The sequence below is a fragment of the Bos javanicus genome, chromosome 9 (genome assembly GCF_032452875.1).
Source record: "Bos javanicus breed banteng chromosome 9, ARS-OSU_banteng_1.0, whole genome shotgun sequence".
In the NCBI taxonomy this organism is placed as follows: domain Eukaryota; kingdom Metazoa; phylum Chordata; class Mammalia; order Artiodactyla; family Bovidae; genus Bos; species Bos javanicus.
In genome coordinates this window covers 273,963-286,516 of record NC_083876.1, presented here as the reverse complement: position 1 = coordinate 286,516, position 12,554 = coordinate 273,963, and the positions used below count along the sequence as shown (strand labels likewise).

At 37.4% G+C, this 12,554-nt stretch overlaps 1 protein-coding gene across 1 annotated transcript; it reads right to left on the bottom strand.

Annotated features, from left to right (window-relative positions):
• Nucleotides 1-7,375: 7,375 nt before the first annotated feature.
• On the bottom strand, nucleotides 7,376-11,204 carry LOC133253649 (olfactory receptor 5D13-like). Its single transcript, XM_061427108.1, has 2 exons — nucleotides 10,714-11,204; nucleotides 7,376-7,938 (listed from the first exon to the last, which is right to left on the bottom strand). The coding sequence occupies exons 1-2, from the start codon at nucleotides 11,118-11,120 to the stop codon at nucleotides 7,404-7,406; spliced, it is 942 nt and encodes a 313-aa protein (XP_061283092.1). The 5' UTR covers nucleotides 11,121-11,204; the 3' UTR covers nucleotides 7,376-7,403.
• Nucleotides 11,205-12,554: the final 1,350 nt, after the last annotated feature.

The following is a 12,554-nucleotide window of genomic DNA, read 5'->3' as shown; positions in this document are numbered from 1 at the left end:
GACAAGCAAAAGTTAAATTCTTATCACTATCGCCATACATAAAGAGGGTCGGGAATTTTGTTGTCTATCCCTAAACAATAAAAGATATGTGATTTAGTGTAAAGCATTATGGTAAATATTTAATTTTCATGGAAAACTCTAAATCATGGGAGAAAACAAACAATATTTAATATGTTGAATTATAACTACAACACATGGTCCCTCCCTGCTCTCTGCTTATAAACATTAATAATGATTAGTAAGACACAAATAGGAAAGGCAAGTTCTTATACTTAGTCTCAATCAGTCATTTGCTTAAAGCAATCCAATGATCCAGCAATTATTAAAACCTTTGGTAAAACCAGTCATAGTCATGGATTATCTGTTATTTGATATAGAATTACCTGGAATTATCAAGGTTGACTATCTTTGATGAGGTAAATGTTTTAATTAATTTTTTGTGAATTTTGAGCCAGGGCTTTCCAGGTGGCACTAGTGGTAGAGAATCTGCCTGCCAGTGAAGGGGACGCCAGAGACTCTGGTTCAATCCCTGAGAGGCCTGGATTTGATTCCTACCCTGGGAAGTTCCCCTGGAGGAGGAAATGGCGACCCACTCCAGTATTCTTGTCTGGAAAATTCCATGAACAGAGGAGCCCAAGGGGTTACAGTCCACGGCATCACAATGTCAGACCTGACTGAGAAGGCATGCATCATACAGGCACAAATATTGAGCCAACTTCTTCATATGACCCTATACCCCTGACCTAAAACATAACAGCTCTACAAGAAGCAAAAATTTTCAAACCTTGCCTTTGAGTTTAGCCTTCTTTTTTTTTTTTTTTTTACTTTGACTCAAACACAGATGAGACCCAAACAGGGACTTGATTGCTTCCAACATAAGAATGGTCCAAGGAGGATGATTTACATACAGGTCTGTAGAGTGAAGATTAGTTGGTCCATTAGCTCAGCCTTGAAGGTCGAGTGATCTGCCTCAAATCAGCAGAGCTGCCTCAGTAAAGTCACTATTTCAAAAATAGCTGTTGTTTCAACCTACTGGAGTTCATAAATATTTCTTTTTCATGAATAAATAGCTAATGCTTTACTGAAATCTGTACACTAAATCATAATCAATTTGTTGGTTGTTATATTATACTATCATGGGAGAACTGGTTTAAAGATACTGTAACTTAAAATGGATTGAAAATTACCTGAGTAAAATTTCTAGTAAAAGAGATAGATAAATACATTTAAAAATGTACAACCACAATGATGTACGTGGAAAAACTTAAGTGATAGGTATACATTATATCTCCAACGTTTGTATCATTTTCTTGCACTAGCACATAGAAAATAATTTATATCTGGTTATATTATCAATTATATTTAAACTATACCATATTATGAACTATTTAAGTTAGATATATTTCAAATTTGTCTTTGTTTGCCTGGGAATCTTCCAAAGCCAAAATGTTTCTTATGGAATTAATAAAGTCTTAAGATACTTAGAGTTTTATGCTGAGCACCTCTCAATGTACTACTTTTACATTAAGATGTAAACTTCCTTACTGTAGGCTATAACTCTTCAGATCCTTTTAAAAGTCCTGCAGTTCACATGACTTGAATTAAACTGAAATTTAACCAGGACAAATACAAGGTCAGATATTATACACACAAAAAATTACATTTCAATGTTTGTATCAAACTTTTAGTTTAAGTAGTCTTTTATTTCTATTTTTATTTGTAATTTTAAAGTTACTTTAATAAAATAAAAGCATGAACAGAAATTGGCCTGTCAATTGCAAGGTTAAAATATGTTCATGATTCGATTTGCTATTGAGAAACTCTTACTCTCAAAAAATCTTTCTAGATTTACATTTTATCACAGAACAATTTAATATTGATGAATTTCTTCACTGACTTTTTCACATCTTTGTTCCTGAGGCTGTAGATCAGTGGGTTCAGCATGGGGATGACCAGGGTGTAAAAGACAGAGGCCACCTTGACCATGAGCCATGAACTTCTGGAGTTAGGAACACAGTAGAGGAAAAGGATGGAGAAGGCAATGGCACCCCACTCCAGTACTCTTGCCTGGAAAATCTCATGGATGGAGGAGCCTGGTGTGCTGCAGTCCATGGGGTCACTAAGAGTTGGACACAACTGAGAGACTTCAATTTCACTTTTCACTTTCATGTATTGGAGACAGAAATGGCAACCCACTCCAATGTTCTTGCCCGGAGAATCCCAGGGACAGCGGAGCTTGGTGGGCTGCATAGCTTTCTCTGATTCCCACATGATGAACTTATAAGAAAGATATCTTCCAAAGACCATGTCCACAACAGATCCTCTGTAACAATACTTTGTAAGGTCTCAGCACTGCAAAGATTGATTATGACTATTATTCCAGCCACATTGCTTCAATTTAAAATGCTCTGTGCAAGATTATGAGAATAATTTTCCATGATTGTTTAGTATAACAGTGACTTTAAGATTCTAAATAAATGTTAATAGCAAATGTATAACATTAACATTATTCAGTATGACTTTCCCAGAAACTGCTTGGATCTATAAATTCAACCTCATTATCACTTAATACATCCTTCTTAGTGAAGATGGATTTATCAACCTCTGCTATATAGTACACACCTATTTCTTTATAATTTATTTCCCTATTTTATTCTTTCTTATGATGTTTGCTTTATTTTACCACCTACTTTTATAGATATGACTCATTGTTTCATCCCCTCTGTATGCAGACAAACTTGCATATTTATCACTCACAATTACTGTAGGTTATATCCTTATTATTTATAAATATGGTTGTTACTGTCATTTTATTTCTAGAAAATTACAGGAAAATCTTGAAGACAAGGCCCACTTTGTTATAATCCTCCCTTTTGCCAAAAGGAGAATTCTCCATTTCTGACTTTATGGTGAATACCCAATGAGAAAACTAGGATACAAATTATTTGAAAGAAAGAATTGGAATATAACTCCATAAGCCTTCTCAGCCAAAAAGTGGTTCTTTGTGGACACTTTGTTTTACACATGTGTTTGTCTCCTACAAAGATTACTGGATCTTTGTATTTTCTTTTTTAAGTAAAACAAAAGAGACATGAGTCAACTCACCTAAATACAGAAGAACTTGAATGAGTCATTTAATGAAGAACTCTTTGCTAAGATTAATGAACTCCAGCAATGCTGCTGCTTAGTACTTAATAGAAACACACCTGAAAAGGATAGTAAAAGTGCCCAGTATTTTTCATTAATTATTTCATACTTTATGATGTTCAATCTGTTAAGAAAACTCAGAGATACCAAAGATAAGATCAAGCCTGAAAAGTAAATCCTGGCACCAAACTTTATCACAAATATATGCCATCATGACCTTAGGCATGTGAAAACTAGAGAATATAACTGAAGTACTGCCTTGATGCCTGCAATTCAACTAGTAACATTTTAACTCTGAACTCTGTCCCAGGTGGTATATTGATTGTATATTATTTCCCTAAAGCCTTAGGGCATTTGTATTATCAACTTTACTCATTTAATCTTAAAAAATAAACAACATTTTAAAAAATTTTATGTGGATGTAAAATACATAAATACACAAGGGGAAATTATACAGCAATAGATTTATATTTTATTAATCCATATTTAATTTTTAAAATTTTCTTATGAAGATATATATATATATTCTTATGTTTCTGAACATATGGCTGCTAAACTATAATTATACTGTATATTTTGTACTTTACAATATTTGTACTATAAGATTTATTTTATATTTACACTATTGATTCTATTGATAGAAAACAGCTTCCATTGGCTTTTCAAATATAGAATGTTCTCAGATGTTTATGAATCTAAAAAGAAATTTTGGATGATGATATGTTTTCTAAAAATATCTGTTTATGAAAAGGATGATATTTTCACGAATTTTCATAACTACCCATCTTGGCTTTAAGGACACAGGTTAAGAATAATAATAACTTGATGCAGAAGGAGCTGAAGTGGAAGCAGTGAAAGATTTTATGTTCTTTGGCTCCAAAATCATTGCTTTATGGTGACTGCACCCATGAAATTAAAATGCACTTGCTCCGTGGGAGGAAAGTAATGACAAAACTAGGCAGCATATTCAAAACCAGAGACATCACTTTGTCAACAAAAGTCCATATAGTCAAAGCCATGTTTTTTCCAGTAGCCAGGTATGGATGTGAGAGTTGGACCATAAAGAAGACAAAGTGCCAAAGAACTGTCCTTTCAAATTGTGGCGCTGGGGAAGACTCCTGAGAGTCCTTCGGACAGGAAGATCCAACCAGTCAAACCTGAAGGAAATCAACCCTGAATATTCATTGGAAGGGCTGATGCTGAAGCTTAAGGTCCAGTGTTTTGGTCGCCTGACATGAAGAGCTGACTCACCGGAAAAGACCCCGATGCTGGGAATGATTGAAGGCTAGTGGAGAAGAGAGCAGCAGAGGATAAGATGGTCAGATGGCATCACTGACTCAATGGACATGAGTGTGAGCAAACTCCAGGAGACAGTGAAGGGCAGGGAAGCCTGGCATGCTGCAGTCCATGCGGTGGCAAAGACTCGGACACGACTTAGTGACTGAACAACAATAACAACAAGCTTATTTCTCACTAGTGGAAGATTCAAAATACATTTTGACTGGGTAACTGTGCCCTATATGGGCTCTGATTTCTCCCAACTTGTACCTCACCATCATCATGGTGCTTCTGAGGTTATGATTCTCTTAATATTCATTGGAGAAATAATAGATTCTTCTTCAAATAAATGATGCCAGGACAACTGGGTGTTCACAAGCATAATTATGGGATTGGACACTTACCTCATACTATATACAACAATTAACTCAGAAAGTGAACAAGGACCTGAATGAAAGAGCATAAACTATAAAAATCTTACAAGAAAAACACAGGCCTTAAATTTCATGGCCTTGAATTTGGCAGTAGATTCTTAGATAGGGAAACAAAAACATAAGTGACAATAAATAAATAAATAAATAAATTGAACTTCCTCAAAATTTAATATATTTGTATATTAAAAACATTATCAATAAAATGAAAAGAAAAGGTACAGAGAAGAAACAATAAAGACAAAAAGTCAAATCAGATACAACACAAAATTTACAAATGTCCAACAAGCATGTGAAAATATTCTCAACATATTTAGTTATTGAAGTCGCTCAGTCACTCAGTCATGTCCGACTCTTCGTGACCCCATGGACTGTAGCCCACCAGGCTCCTCCATCCATGGAAGTTTCTAGGCAAGCGTACTGGAGTGGGTTGCCTTTTCCTTCTCCAGGGGATTTTGCCAAACCCGGGTCTCCCGCATTGCGGGCATACGCTTTACCGTCTGCGCCACCAGGGAATCACTACAGACATACAGAATAAGTTTGGTGGTTTCTCTCACATGGATGAACATAGAATTACTATTAGACAAAATGCTTAGCAGGGGAAAAAATATAGTCTTTTACAAAGAAGTGTTAGGCTTTTCCCCCAATTTCTGGCAGATAATATATATCTTATGTGATAGTAGAGTCTATTTAGGGAGGAGGGGCTGGGTACACATGACACCAAGGTGTGTGCATGCTATGTTGCTTCAGTGGTGTTTGATTCCTTGCCGCTCTATGGACTGTAGCCCACCAGGCTTCACTGTCTATGGAATTCTCCAGGCAAGAATAATGGAATGGGTTGCCATGCCCTCCTCCAGAGGATCCTCCTAACCCAGGGATTGAATCCATGTCTCCTACATTGCCTGCATTGTTAGGCAGGTTCTTTACCACTAGTGCCACCTGGGAAGCACCACAGCACATGTCAAATAGAATCCACTCCTTAGAGTGGATGTGAGTTTACTGTGAAGTGTGTCAGCTGCTCAGTCGTGTCTGAATCTTTGTAACTCCATGGAATGAAGCCCGCCAGGCTCCTCTGTCATGGGATTCTCCAGGCAAGGATACTGGAGTGGGTTCCCTTCCTTTTCTCCAGGGGATCTTCCCCACCCAGGGATAGAACAAAAGTCTCCTGCATTGCAAGCGAATTCTTTATCATCTGAGCCACCAGGGAAGTCCATGAGTTTGCTAGTTAAGCAAAATTAAATCAGGTTAACCAAGATGCTCTAATTGGTATTAGCAGGGTCCCCATTCAATCCATCATTAATGTTACTTACCAATGAAGTTCTCTGTTATGTTATCATTGTATAGCAATAGCTATTTTATACGTCATTTGACTGACACGAAAGACTATTTTAGATTTAGCTGGAACTATTTCTGAAGTGTGCATTTCTTAATTTTATTTTTGATGAATTATGTACAAAAGGCAAATAAATTTTATATTAACAAGTAGAATTTTACCAAATCATATTCAGGACTTTGTGGGGGCAGAGACATGACTTCTTTGCACTTATAATGTACCAATTCTTTCTATGTGGTGTTAAATAAATATATCCTTTAAATTGAGGCTTCTCTGGTACCTTAGATGGCAAAGAATCTGCCTGCAATGCAGGAGACATAGGTTTGATTACTGGTCATGCAGATTCCCTGGAGAAGAGAATGACTACCCACTCCAGTATTCTTGCCAGGGACACAGGAGCCTGGCAGGCCAAAGCCCATAGAATTGTAAAGAGTCGGACATGACTAAGCAACTAAGCACAGGCATGTCTTTTAACTTTAGTGTCTTAGTGTTGAACAACTCTTGGAGAAGGCAATAGCACCTCACTCCAGTACTCTTGCCTGGAAAATCCCATGGATTGAGGAACCTGGAAGGCTGCAGTCCATGGGGTCGCTGAGGGTTGGACACGACTGAGCGACTTCACTTTCACTTTTCACTTTCATGCATTGGAGAAGGAAATGGCAACCCACTCCAGTGTTCTTGCCTGGAGAATCCCAGGGACGGGGAAGCCTGGTGGGCTGCTGTCTATGGGGTCACACAGAGTCGGACACAACTGAAGTGACTTAGCTGTAGCAGTAGCAGTAGCAGTTGAACAACTCTTAGCTACTATGATTCAACTGATGTAACTCCCTCATGGTTAACTATAAACTTTCATGACAACTCAAATCCATTCTTCAATGACTTATAATGACTTAAAGAAAAGAGAAAAAGAAGATTCACCTGAACTGCCAAATGGTAATGTGTCTTTCTTAAGAAATCTTTACATGACAAACACTTTATCTAGAGACTTAAATAGTCTAGGCTTTAATTAGGTGTTATTTAGTATTTTATTGCTAATTCTCTACAGTTTACTAAAGTTGTTGAATGATGTATCAACAAGGGAATTACGTTAAATGTGTACACTCTTTTGTTTCCTAAAAATTGGAATTTGAAATGCTATTAAAAATGCTAGAAAACTTGGACAGTTCTCTACAGTGCTCTTGTAAATGAAAAAGCAAACCTAAGCCATTTTACAATCATTGACATAATAATTTGGTATTGACTAGCTTCCTAGCAGTCTCTTTCACTTCTTTGTTCCTAAGGCTGTAGATCACTGGGTTCAGCATGGGGATGACCACTGTGTAAAAGAAAGAGGCCACCTTGACCATGAGCCACGAACTTCTGGAGTCAGGAACACAGTAAAGGAAAAGGATGGTCCCATGGAAGATGGTAATGGCAGTCAGGTGGGAGGCACAGGTGGAGAAGGGTTTGTGGTGCCCCCCAGTTGAAGGCATGTTCAGGACAGTGATAAAAATGAAAATATAGGAGGTGAGAATAATCATCAGGCTGCTTATTTCATTAAACATGGCAGAGACTAAAATGATCTCCTGGCTAATGTAGGGGTCAGAGCAGGAAACATCAACAAAGGCCGCCTGCTCACAGACAAAGTTATTTATGATATTATTTCCTCTAAAGGACAATTCAGATAAAAAGTGGGTAAGAGTCAGGGAACAGACTGTACCCCAAGAGTATGATGCACCTACCAATAAGGAACAAAGCTTCTGGGACATGCCCCAACCAGTAACACTGAAGAAGCTGAAGTTGAACTGCTATAGGCAGCTATAAAAATGGCCATAAAAATAATTAAAATGTATTACCAACTTAAATCCTCACAACACAATATAGGTGGCCCAAAAGTTTAAACATAATATATAAAACAATAGAAAATTTAAAAATTAAATGTTGGAAGAATATGAAGATATTGTGGTGACACTGAAATAGGGAAATTCTTTCTATGTGAGAAATTAACGCCAAAGAAAATTGTGTTAGACTTGATTAGGTAGATGTTAAGTATTTCTACATGGCCAAAAATTTTGCACAGTATAAAAAATTAAAAGCAAATCACAAGTTGTAAAAATAATTCCACACAAATGGTCAATATGATAATATCTCTACTATATAATTAAATCATCAAAATCAGAATGGAAAATGATTGACAATCAAGTGAAACATAAAAGTTTCTCACTCCAGGAGATGGTGATGGACAGGGAGGCATGGTGTGCTGCAATTCATGGGGTCGCAAGGAATCGGACATGACTGAGCGACTGAATTGAACTGAACTGAACTGATGTGAAATAGGCTACAACAAATTTAACACCATCTTCCTGAAGGACAAAGTGAATCATTAAAATTGCAGATAATTTTCTTGTCTATACACCTAAACATACCACAGACAGCTGTGTTTCTTCTGAAAGAAAGACTGATCTTTTTTTTTTTTAAGGCCTGGATTAGAAGTTTGCAGCTGCAACTTTTGAAAGGAAGATGTCTTTCAATGTAATGACTCCTGACACACTTTATGGGAGAAGTATGGATATGAGAGTTGGACTATAAAGAAAGCTGAGCACTGGAAGAATTGATGCTTTTGAACTGTGGTGTTGGAGAAGACTCTTGAGAGTCCGTTGGACTGCAAAGAGATACATCCAGTCCATCCTAAAGGAAATCAGTCCTGAATATTCATTGGAAGGACTGATGTTGAAGCTGAAACTCCAATACTTTGGCCACATGATGAGAAGAACTGACTCATTAGAAAATATTCTGATGCTGGGAAAGATTGAAGGCAGGAGGAGAAGAGTACAACAGAGGATGAGATGGTTGGATGGCATCAAAGATGAGATGGACATGAGTTTGAGTAAACTCCGGAAGCTGGTGATGGACAGGGAAGCCTGGCATGCTGCAGTCCATGAGATCACAAAGAATCAGACACAACTGAGCAACTGAATTGAACTGAAGTTGATATAAGTTCAGTAAGTTAATAAAACACTTTTGGCATCAATGTGCTTCTCTATAAAATGGGGATAATGATAATGAAAACACCAGTTTAATACATGGATAAGTAAATGAAATGAATGTGTCTGGTAGATAATAAATGGTTCATGTAATGCAAATATATGTATCAGACCTACAGAAAAATAGCTTTGGACTCTAATCATATGACTTTCTTTTGAAATTTGATAAAGTATGTTTACCCTTCTAGTTTCAAATGACTCCTCAAGTTTTGGTATGAAAAAAAAATTCTTTCATATTCAAGAAGAACTGTGAACCATAGAGATATTTATGAAAATAAGTATAAATAAGGAATAATTTCAAAGTTCTGGCTTAATGTTTATGTCACAAAAGGAATTAGACATTGATCATAAATTATTCCTTTCTCCTTTTGTGAGTTTCTCACTTTATGCATTGCATAAAATTGTAGGGCAAAGAAAAAAAAAAAAAAAGAAAATCTGTGGATACCTCCACTATGTTGTCTTTCTCAACATTTCTAACTAAGAGTTTCTATCCCTGATTTGTTTAAGCACAGGCTAAGCAAAAACAAAAGAAGTTCTAAAATTAGGGTACTATGGAAAAACCTGTTTCATACAAGTGACAATATGAAGAATTGAATAGAGCAACAGTAACACTCTGGAGAAAAAACTTATTCTGTAATCATCACCTAGAGTGTAATTGTTATCCTTTCCAAGGTCTATTTTGAATCCATGGATATGAACATTGAAGCCTTGGTAAAGTGCACTGAAGTTATCAAAATGCTTGATGAATGCCTTGTTGTTGTTCAGTCACCTAGTCATATCCAATTCTTAATGACCCAATGGACTGCGGTTCACCAGTCTTCCCTGTCCCTCACCTAAATGTGTAGTCATTGTTAAATATTCAACAAATGTTAATGCTTAGGACATTGTTTTCTTCTGTCAGTGATCTGCGAAATTTTAAAATTTTCTTTCACAATCTACAACAGGAACAATTTTCCCTATGTGTGTAAATGATTACTTACTTGGCATCTTGTACAAATTAAGTTACTCTCTTCTTCAACAAAATCCTAACAGCATTTTTCACTTCTGTGTTTCTCACTGTGTAAATGATAGTATCTAACATGGGAATGAGGATTGTAAAGAGCCCAGCTACCGACTTGTCCCCAGGGTGACTGGTCCCAGGAAGTGTGTAGCAGAATATACAGGGACAGAATAGAGCACCGCTACTGACAGCGGGGGCCACATGCAGAGAGGGCCTGGCATCTTCCTCTAGAACTTCAGGGAACTCAGAATGACTGTGCAGGAGATGGGGAGCAGGAAAAACATGAGCAAACACATGGCCCCACTGTTTGCTGTCACTGCCATTCCAATCTTGTGTCACTGCAGGCAGTTTCCAAGAGTGAGAAGAAATCACATGTGACATGATCAACGGCATTGAAACCACAGAAAGTCAAGTCAACCATGAAGAGAATTTGCACAGCAGCAGATAGGATCCCTCCAGTCCAAGCCACCACCACCGAGTTGGCAGAGCCCCTTTTGCAGGATGGTCGTGTAGTGCAGAGGCTTATAGATGCCCACATACCGGTCATAGGCCATGACAGTGAGGACTATGATGTCTGAGCCTCCTAGGAAGTGTGCCAAAAAGATCTGATTCAAGGAGTCACTCCAGGAGGTGATTCTTTTTTGGTACAACAGAGGAATTATCATTTTGGGTGTAACGGCAGATGTGTGAAAAGCATCTGTTAAGGCCAAGTAAATGAGAAAGAAATATATGTGAGCAGAAAGTGTAGGGCTTAGGGAGATGGTGATGACAATGAGCAGAATGGCCAGCACAGTGAACAGGAAAATGAACAGAAAGACAATGAAAAGTATTTTCTGTAGGTGTGGATTCTGCATGAGTCCCAAGAAAGCAAATTCAGTCACATTGTTGGGAGGCCTGAGGAGATCCATTTAGGAAGTAACATCTTCCAGGGACCTGAATTACCTACAAAGGAATAAATACTAATACCTGTTAATCATGAAAGGATTGTGGTCTGAATTTCTTAGCACAAAACTAGAGCAGTCACTGTAACTCTGGACCATGTCCTTGACATTCGTGCCCCAATACTTGTTTCAAGACTTTCTTATTTCTTCTATGACAACTTTTATCTCTTCAGACACCTATTGGCTGTCATCTGTAAAGCATCTCTGGGAGATCATTTGATATGCAATTTATGGAGAAAATATGGTGCTATGTATATGAGATCTGGATTATCTTTCTGGTTCCACCTTCATTTGATAATTTTATTATCTTATTGTCCCAAGTTTCCAAGCCCTCCTCTGTGTCTGTGAGGTTACAAATTGTAACTATCAGATGTACCTTCTAGGCTGAGAGGTCCTGTAAGCAGGTAAGAGTTATTGTTTTTTCCATGAGAATTTAAATTTTAACCCTCACTTCAAACTGTGGAAAGAAAAACATTGTCAATAAATAACTTTCTAAGCAGGCAGCTAAGGGAAATATATAAATCCTTGACAATACACCCTACCTGGTAACTCCTGGTACTTATGTACAGGAATACATAAGCTATTCAGGTGTGTTTCCTCACTGTGCCTGGCATATTGTCTACAGTGCCTGAAACACATCAGGTGACAAGAGATTCTTGGTGAATTGCCATGTTCCATGGCTAAGATTAGTCCTGCTTCCCCAGACCATAAACTTACCAGGAATTCAAGTGCTGATGTCCTCTAGCTCTGTTTATCATAAATATCTATGAGAAACATAAATTTTATATAAATTATATATCAACTAATAAACACCAAGTACATAAAATCTATTACTTACAATAGGTACCTATTACTAGTTCACTCAGTCAACAAATATCTTTTGGACAGTTACTAGGCATATTAGTAGGTGTATTGTGTGTTTGTTTTCACAAAATCATAAAGTGTCCTGTTAAATATCTTTAAATTCCTGAGATTTTATTACTAAACAGCAGAAATTATCCATCCATGATATGAATGAAGCTTTCCAATCCTTTATGTTTCTGCTACATGCTTTCTCACACCTTCTTCTCTCATCTTCCCAAAGCATCCATTATCCATCATTCCTGGTTACAGGGTGTTTCTGTTGTTCAGTCACTAAGTCATGCCTGACTCTTTGTGACCCCAAGGATTGTAGCCTTCCATGCTCCTCTGTCCATAGGTTTTCCCAGGCAAGAATAGTGGGGTGAGTTGCCATTTCCTCCTCCAGGAGATCTTCCTGACTTAGGGATCAAATTCATTACTCTGACATTGATCAGTGGATTTTTAAACTAATGAGCCACCAGGGGAGCCCAGTTATAGGATGCTGCATTACTCATTTGGCGACATAATGCCCTCCCCCACCCCCCACCCCCAAAAAAAGAG